The sequence below is a fragment of the Zonotrichia leucophrys genome, chromosome 3, assembly GCF_028769735.1.
Source record: "Zonotrichia leucophrys gambelii isolate GWCS_2022_RI chromosome 3, RI_Zleu_2.0, whole genome shotgun sequence".
In the NCBI taxonomy this organism is placed as follows: domain Eukaryota; kingdom Metazoa; phylum Chordata; class Aves; order Passeriformes; family Passerellidae; genus Zonotrichia; species Zonotrichia leucophrys.
In genome coordinates, this window is record NC_088172.1 from 17,904,352 (window position 1) to 17,913,813 (window position 9,462).

The following is a 9,462-nucleotide window of genomic DNA, read 5'->3' on the forward strand; positions in this document are numbered from 1 at the left end:
GAAGAGCTTTGCAGGGGGAGGAAAAGTGAGGCAGCTAAATGGGAAGAAAACCCACCCAGCACCTGAGGGAGAAAAGAGCAAAATTGAAATGGGAGGAAGCTGCTTTTACCTGGTGACATGCACTTCACCAGACATGATCCACTGTGCAACATTAATTACCCAGGGATAATGTAGGATAGAAACCCACTAATTTGTACTCAAATTGAGAGACATGCAAAGCCATGAGCTTATGAATAGTAGGTTTAAAGATTGTGAGAAAAGATGATACATTACTATCATAATATATATTGTTAAATATATGAAAAGAAAGGGGGAAATAGCACTAATTTTGGTCTTTACATTATGAAGTCTGAGAAACTGTGGGATTCAGAGCTCTTCTACCATCTTTCTTTTTTGAGTGATACAGAAAATTCAATGAGACCCCCATTTTAATCCATTATTACTTGAATACAGGTTGGTCTCAGAATCCAAAATAAGCAGGAGACATTCATACACCCTTTAAAAGTTGCACTTCTTCTGCTCTTTGCCTGGACATAAACACTGACTAAAGAAAAAAAGGGAACATACATACACATTGATAACTCACAGAAAAGTTGTGCCACCTGAGGTCTTGACACTGAACCTGATATTGCAAAAGTGGTAGTGCCCCTATGTTGCAGCAATTGCATCCAGTGCATGGGTGTTTGTTGAGTTTGGTGTTCCGTATGTTGAAAGGAAGAATTGGAGGAAGCAGAAGGTCCGTCCTGCCAGCCAGGAGGAGGCAGGCGTGGTGCCAGCACTCAGCCAAGTAAGAAAGAGAAGCAGATGAAGGGAAGGGGAGAACTAATGGGGCAATGCAGAACATGCTGGAAGGTTTCATGTCTGACCCAGTCTCAGAAGAAAAGCTGACTTGCAAGCACAGCACAGTGCAGATCAGGGAAAGGCATTTTAAGGAGTATTTAGATACTTTGAGGTATTTAAGTCAGCAGAGGCTGATGACATTACCCCAGGAGCAGTGGGAGTACCAGCTGCTACAGACTCTGAGCTGTAAGCCACCACCTCCAAGGATTCCTCAGAGGTGGGTGATGCCCCTGGGAGAGTGTGAGGGTGAAAACAATACCTGGCTTTAAGAAGGGTACAAAAGAAGGAGGTTGGAGCTTTGAGATCTGAAAATAAATGGTGACAAACTCAAGTGATCCATTGGTTTGCCCTGCCCCCCACCCCAGGGAATAATGAGATTATAAAGATCAGTCAATGTGAATCTTTGCAATAATTGACGTCAAACCAGTCTAATGTCCTGTCTGATGGTGTAACTGGCTGCCTTAGTGTAAGCAGGAGGAAAAGTAGATTTAAGTGAGGTTTTTAATATTTCATTACTAAACAAGGGAAACAGGGAGATGAAGCTGTGACTTTGAACATGTCTGAAGTACCCGGGCTAATGTGATGCCATTAATTTGCTGCTGCTGCAGAGAGACACTAAACAACATTTCACAGATTTCATCCTGGAAACAGCTGGTCAATGTTTTCAATAGCAGGACAGATGACAGAACTATAAAACTCAGGCATGAGGGCATGCTTGAAAGAGAAACAGGCATTTGGGGATGTAGGGTCCCAATTCAAAGCCACAATGTGTTAGAGAAAAGGTCTGATGCCTATACGATGAACTGCAAGAAAAGATAGCACTAAGAACTGCATGGAATATGGAGAAATAAATGTATAAATGATGAATGGGGAATAAGTAGGCAAAAAAAATTTGAATTGTAATAGAATAGAAACAGAAAAAGCAAAATTGTAACAATTCTGCTGTTGGGGCAACGTTAAGAAATATTCATCTTGGCACAGCACCAGAGATAGATTTAAAGTAAATGGATTGAACAGTAACAAGTCAACAGGCTTTTACCCAGAAGAAAGCCAAGTAATAAACTGTTGAATCAATAGTCATTGGTGACACAGGACTGGAAGGTGGCAGCTTTCAACTTCTTTGGGACTCTAAAGCTACTGACTGTTCCACTGGACTAATTAGCTACAAAGATAGCAAAAACCACCAAAAGTAGACACCAGATAAATATAGTATGTATTGAAGAAGAGTTTTCTTGAAGGATGTTATGCACTTTAGAAATATGGAAACATTTAATTTGGAAAAGACCTTTAAAAATCATCAAGTCCAGCCATCAACCTGGGACCACCACTATGTTCAGCATTAAACCATGACCTCAAATGCCATATCCACATTTTTTTTAGCATTTCCAGAGATGGTGACTCCACTGCTTCCCTGGGAAGCCTGTTTCAATGCTTCACAACCCTTCCCATGAAAATATTTTTCCTAAAATCTAATCTAAACCTCTCCTGGTGCAACTTGAGGCCGTTTCCTCTTGTCCTGTACTAGTTACCTAAGAGCAGAGACTGGTGCCCACCTCACTATAACCTCCTTTCATGGAGTTGTTGTAAAATAATGGCCTTCTCTAAAAAGTTAGTGGCCTTGTAGACAAGAGTAATCAAGATCACACATTGTACCACAAATTCCAAAGGAATGTTCACAGGTTCTTCTTGAAAAGAAATCAGAAGTCAGAAAGAAGTTCCCCACATGTGAATGGTTACAAAACATGAAAAAGAGGAATTACGCAGAGTTTTTACCATGAAGAACATTTCCCAGCGTAGTCCCATGATACCCATGATAGGATCATTGTTGCTCAATAGCTTTATAAATTATTTTGGATAAAAGAGTAATTACTGGAAACAATATTTACTGAGGATATGTAACTATTCAAGGTAGTTAAAATCAGAGCTTTGGGTGGAGAATTGCAGCAGATTCTCATGACTTCAGAAAAATTCAGTGCTAGCAAATTCAGAAAAGTGTACATTGATTTCTACTTTGTATTTTTAACTTTTTCCATTTTGCTTTCAGAAATGATGTCAATATAGTGATGGCCTCCAAACCAACTATTACTGCTAAAGAAGTGTCATTGTGGTATTTCTGGGTAAACATCTGCTTAATGCTGCACAGTGCCCAAGAGGACAAACAATGGTTCAGCATTATTTGGAACAGAGCAGCAAACCAGGCAGAAGCCATTTCAATGGTGTTAGCAACACCAAGGCATGTCCACATCTCACATATCCAATGTCCATAGCTAGAAAAAATAGCAGAGTAAGAGGAGATATTTTGGAGGTGAAGAAGCCTTCCAGGCAGGCAGAGCAGGGCTCTCAGAGTGGGAAAGGAGGAGTTGGCCAAGTGATAATGGTGCAAGCATATGAATTCAGGAGTAGCTTGGTGCAAGTGGGCAGGAATCTGTCGCTCAAGACTTTCCACAGTGCATAGCAAGGAAAAGAAATTTGACAGAAAGTACATAAGCATAGCATCACACTGTGAAATTCACTTTGAAATCTGTGAGTGCTTTCACAGAAGTGAGTTTGGAAGGTGACTGAGCATATTTTAGAAGAAAAACCATCACCATTTCAGATGCGAACTCAACTCTGCAATAAGAAAATCAATTTATATGCACTCAGGAGGGAAGAAATTACCTTGCAGCATCTTCAAATTGGTTTGGTTTTTTTTTTTTTTTGGCTAGGCTTCACACAGCCTGTTATGTGTCCTCACAACAGCTCATAAAACACGTTGTAGTAATGGTGGGCCAGAAGAAAACATGAAGCTGCTGATCCTGAGCAAGTTGTAATGTTACCTGAAGCTTCTGTCATTAGGGGCCAAGTAAGTTTGCAGAGTACTTGGGTGTGTGAACATGGCTACAAAAGTGCCAGTAGAGGCTGCACTGCCACCAATGACACTAATAAAATTAGGAAGCTGTGTGGCACATAGACCTGAGGTAAATTCTAGAAGGGATGAAAGGAGGCTGGTGATAATGATGAAAGTAGAAAATAGAGTTTTCAAACCATAATCACTTGCTATGAGAAGCAGAGGGGGGACACTTCTGGCTGGTCCAAGAAAAGGAGCCACGCACAACTGAAATTTCTTGAAAGAACAACAGGGGTGGAAAGGCAAATGAGAGAAAGAGCAAAGCACTAATGAAAAATAAGCTAATGCATAACAAGATAAAGAAGAGGAGCATGGTTGGAGGGAAGAAAAGGCTTTGAAGTAAGCCACAAAGTAATATGAAGTTGAAAGCAACAGGGTAAATCTTGGCAGATTTGTGTGACAGGGGCAAGGGATGTGGGGGAAAAAAATAGGTAGGTGAAGCAGAGGGCAAAGAAAGGGATGAAAAAAAAAAAAGAGAAACAGTTTATTGAAGAAGAGGAGAAACCTTGAATGAGGGAAAGAAAAGGAGTGAAGGAGATGAAGAAAAAAGGAAGAAAGGGGAAGGCAAGTTACTAACTGGGGAGATGGAGAGACACCACTTGCACAGGTCTGAAGTCCACACTGGCCTCTTGCTCTCCTGAGATCTAGCTCTGCTGGCGCAAGTGGTGTCCAGGCATAACTCAAGCTGATCCCAGAAAGCAATGCCTTGGGAGCTGTGGGCTCACTGCATCTGGCTCGCCATGGATAATGTGGCAATGCCTTCACAGGCATTTTACAGTCTTACCATGCACTCCACAAGTGTGATCTAAAGACAGCTTGCATTAGCAAGATTTGTTTATGCAAATGAGTTACTATTTGGAGATAAAAGTGAGACAAAATTATTGGTCAGGTAATGGTAGAGGCATGACTAACAACACGAAGTGAATCTCAGGTAAGGTTAAACAAACATGATCTCTAGATCTTTTACAATGGAATCTCTTCTCTTGAGAGCTGTTTGTCTGAAAGGTGGTTTTAATGCTGTCCAGGGAGATTTTAGTGTTAAAAGAGATTTGTTTCCCCCCAGCAGTTAGCTCTGGCAGAACAACATGGCTCAGCTCCAGGACAGTTCCCTTCCTATTGCTCATCCTCTCTAGTAGATTCTGCAAGCCTAATTAACAACACAGGCTTTGGCCCTTTTGTTGGCACAACGATGTTTTGACTTTTAGGGAGCTTTTGCATCATTCTAGTGACCCCCCTCCTCCGAAGCCTGGTGGCTTTCCAAGAGCCTGAGCAGTTGGGAAAACAGCAGACAGCTCTCTTGCCAGTGCTCCAGAACTCAGCTCCTTTCTGTAGGAGTTTTGGCACTCTGAACCCAACAGGCAGAAAAAGTCTTGCAATCCCTGCAGGTTTTGCACATGGCTGACTGCAAACTGTGAACGGGTCTGCAAGGTGAGAAAGCTTTTATTTTTATATTGCTGCTCTTTGAAGTGAAATTCCTTTGAGGTGATTTGTCCTGGAGATTAGCAAAAATAAGTAGTTGAGTCTTTGACTGGCACACAGACATTTTTACAGTGAATTACAATATTTGAGGGCTCTGTAGTAAGTCCCATGCAATAAAGCTATCTACTATGTTGCTTTCACTGTGACTGTCTGCATACTTTGATTGATTTGCCATTTTCTTGTCACACTATGTCCTAAAGCCTCAGCAGCTTTATTTAAGGAATTATTTGGGACCTTTTTCAAAATTCATGTCATGCAAACCCAGTCCTCATAAGACTGTGGTGCATGCATGGACTCTCATGGGCAAAACCTCTCCTGTCTGCTCACTCTTCTTCACAGCCCTTGTGTCTCATGCTAGAATGGGGTACCTGCAGTGAAAAATATTGTGACAGAGAAGGTGTCTGACCCTGCAGCTCCCCGTGTACTCCACTCACCATATCTCTAGAATGTGAAGGCTGTGGATGTGAGCTCAGTTGGATCTGGGCAGGTGAAAAGAGAAGCCCTGGAGCTGAAAACTGCAGATCCAGGGGTGAGTTTTAATTTGAAAGCAGAGTTCAGCGTGAGTGTCACCTGGAAGAAACTGACACACCATCTAAAGAAACAAGCTAAAAGCCTCTGTATTCCTCCATCAGCTGCACCACGGCAATCAGGAGCAAAGCTGGACACAACTGTCAGGGACAGCAGGATGCTGGCAGGTCCTTACAGCAGGTGCCTCTGCCGTGTGCCAGCACCGGTGGCTGGCCCTGAGCCCTGGCACTAGGGCAAGAGGATGATCTTGTTGTTCTGTAGGGATTCTGGGGGTTAGGGAGGTCATGGGTGCAAATCAAGCCATCCTGAGCATCCTGTGATGGTGTGGAGACAGCCTTTTCCATGTCAAATAGATTTTCCCATCAATCTCCATTGAGGCCTTTGTCTTTCTTCAGAAGGAAAAGGCTACAGTGGAGGGATGGATTTCCATCCTGGTCCTTACCACAAGCCTTAAGGAGCAAGAAACAAGAGTGTTTAGAGAGGAGTAAAGAGGTCAATTACTCTAACTTCTCCTCCTGCATTCAGAGCTGGGTGTTGAAGGGAGGGGGAAACAGTCAAATCCAAAATGTTCAGGAGTAATGTTCTCTGCAAGTTTTTCTGATGTAATGTACCATCCTCTGTTGCTCCAGAGGTTGTTACTGTCCTCTGGATCCTTTTGAATCCAGCGTCTAACTCTGTGATGGAAAAAGGCATGGACTTTGATTGAAAGTGCCAAGGAATTGTGGCTACTTCAAAACTGTTTTACATAACCAGCATCCTAACATAAGAGACCACCCCATGAGAGCAAAGAGGCTTGGCTGGACCTCTGAGATGAGGTGTTCTGCCATACACAGATGCCTGGTAGTGTTGGGCAAGTATGACCTTCCACTGGGAGATCCTGACAGCAGTCCCAGAAGGTCAGGGGATTACCTCTGTATACAGCACCTGCTGGAGGGCTGTACAAACACTGCACGTAGTCCTGATGTCAATCCTGAAAAAGCAGTGAAGGGACAGAGGAAAACAGCCAAATGGCCAGGTAAAAGCTTGGGAAACATTCCACACTGAGAAATGCAAGAAGCCTTATCTCCTAAATGTATGTAAGCAGAGATGAGTGGAGGGTTGGTCCCCCTGCAATTACCTTGGTGGAGAGGAGACAAGGTAGCACAGAACAGGACCAAATAGATGGAAGCCAGAGTTAAAAAATACTTGCAATTCTGTTCTGAATTTGACATTGAAGGTTAGGGGTTTGGCACAGAAGGGTTTGTTGTTTGTGCTTCGGAAGAAATCCTAAGGTCCTATGGCATCCTATGGATGGCCATAATAATCTTTTTTTACCCTACATGGGTGTCTCACAGGCTGTGCCATCACAGGGCAAAGTGGGCACTGTGCTGGGCACCACACTGCTGATGGACAGCCAACCCTACAGCCACAGGCCAGCTTTGCTCCTCTCCCCATCAGCTCTCCTCAACATCACTACTGAGGAAAAAATAGGCCAGAAATGCCCTCCCAGGCCAGTGAGGTCATGCTGGGAGGGCAGTGGAGCCAATTCTCCAGAGCCACACCACCTCAGGGCGTTCTTATGGGCTTACCCTGGAACAATTACACATCATATACAACATATAGGGGAAGGGGCAGCTCCTGCATTTATTGAATAGGTATTTCTTTTCCATTTTCACACATTTTTAACACTTTTCTGCTTTGATTTGTTATATTGTCAGTTTATTGCACTGGCACTCTTGAGCATTTAGTGCATTATAGAGCTTTCCCTAAAGATGATAAGCAAGAAAATGGCTGTGTGTTCCTCTCATCTGGATGCTTCCCAGCTCACACGGTGGCACCTTGCTTTTCATTCCCTTCATTTGCTACAGCCAACACATCACCTCTGCTGTCACTGTCATGAAGCCTCAACAAAAAAAGGGATTTTGTGCATGTCTTGTACTCATACTGGCTCTGGTAATGTATCCCCTGGGGGCTGGTCATGAAGAGAGCACTGCACCCATTTGCCAGCTATACCTCCATGGAGGTGGTGTCACTGCTGAAGCCACTTCCTCTGTATGAAATGGTCCATGGATGCCCAAGTACTGATCAGGACACTGCAGTCACTCTGCAAGGTGCCCCTCACCTGCTACAAGGGGCTGTAGGAAAATAAGCACTTTCCATCCCTTCCACCTTTCAGCTGTTTTTTCTGAAGGCTAATAGGAGTTGTTTGAATTCCTCAGGACTGACATTCCTGCATTTCCATGCCTATACACTTTACAGTATGGATGATACAGAGTCTTTACAGAACAGCACTGTAGTAAAGCAGAGACAACACAGGTTCAGTCTGTCACAAGCAACAGTACACAGCATTTAAACAAAATTAAATGTGTCAGCTATATTCTTACATAAAAAAAGAAAAAGTATTTTTTTCCTCCAGGTGTAACTTGTTTTGTGCCTGAGCATAAAAATCCTCACACAAAGTTCCAACTATTTCCCAAATAGAATATAAATAATCAGAACTCAGTTGTAGCAAAAACCCTTCCTCAACTCAAATCCTCCTAAAATGGCTGTCTACAAGATAGTGAGAGCAAAATATCACATTGTCTTTTTGTAAGAGAGAGAGAGAGAGTGAGAGAAAGAATAGACAATGTTTTAGATAATTTTAGCATATTAATACAATATACTGAATGTTCTTTCTGTTTCTTCTGATAACCGTGATAACCGACCATTGCCTTGCTGAGACTTTATTTTTTTCTTTTAAAAGGTCTATAAAACAAGTAACATGGGAACAAAAAACCAAATTCTGAATATTTTAATCTAAGTCCATCTAATCTTTAGTGAATGCAACAACTCTCATGGATCTAAATTTCATTTTCACTTTCATGTAACTATTCTATCACATTTAACTACCATTAATATAAATGCCTGGTTTTTTGTACCCTTTCAAACTTTGAGACACTTCAGAAACCTATTTTTTTAAAGAAACAATGATTTTGACAGTATAAAATGCATTAAAGCTTACTCATTGGCAAAAGAAACAACAGAAAATATTTTTGCCTGAGAGATCACAGTCCGCAAATACAAGCTCAAATTATCTCTTAGTCATTTTATCATCACCCAAAACATTGCATTTATCCAAACTGTAGCTGCTTGAATATAAAAACATGAGACTCACCTGCCTTTTTTGTATACCTCATGTATTTCTTTTCCTTGTCGGTGGGTTCTGCATTCAGTGGATAAAATCCATCCCCACAGCAGGAGGAAGATGCTAAAATGCATTTTATGGACAGTCAACATGTTACCTGAAGGTCTAGTATCCAGAAATAGTCCATACAAGAAAAAGAAAATCTAAATGTAGATCCTGTTTCTCTTTTTAAGACATTATCGGTCTGATCGTTTTTGGAAGGATGTTTACTCATACAAAAAATCATCCTGCAGTATTTAATCTGGACAGTGGGGAAAGCAATTTCCACTAAACCTATAAATCCTTCTACGTCAGATGGCAGGGATTTTCTAGCACTGTTGAATTCACGTATTCTCAGACAACAATTATTTTTAGTCCAAACAGGCTATTTTATTAATTGGTTTAAATTGAACCCTGTTCAAATACCTGTGGCACATGTACATATATATTTCTGCCTTGTTAAGTGAAGTAGTGCATTTGTTCAGCTAGATGTCATTGGTAATTCTTTAATCACAAAACTTATCTGTGTAACAGTAATGTTTGTTACAAGCATTGCAATAAATTGAAAAGTATTAATAAAGATATA

At 41.7% G+C, this 9,462-nt stretch overlaps 1 protein-coding gene across 1 annotated transcript in view; it reads right to left on the reverse strand.

The window, feature by feature from the left end:
- GABRR1 (gamma-aminobutyric acid type A receptor subunit rho1) overlaps window positions 1–9,010 on the reverse strand; it is a 29,081-nt gene extending 20,071 nt beyond the window's left edge. Inside the window, exon 1 of the mRNA XM_064707520.1 lies at window positions 8,868–9,010. Within this exon, the coding sequence (XP_064563590.1) occupies window positions 8,868–8,989 (122 nt within the window). The 5' untranslated portion in view covers window positions 8,990–9,010. The remainder of the gene's footprint in view (window positions 1–8,867) is intronic.
- Window positions 9,011–9,462: the final 452 nt, after the last annotated feature.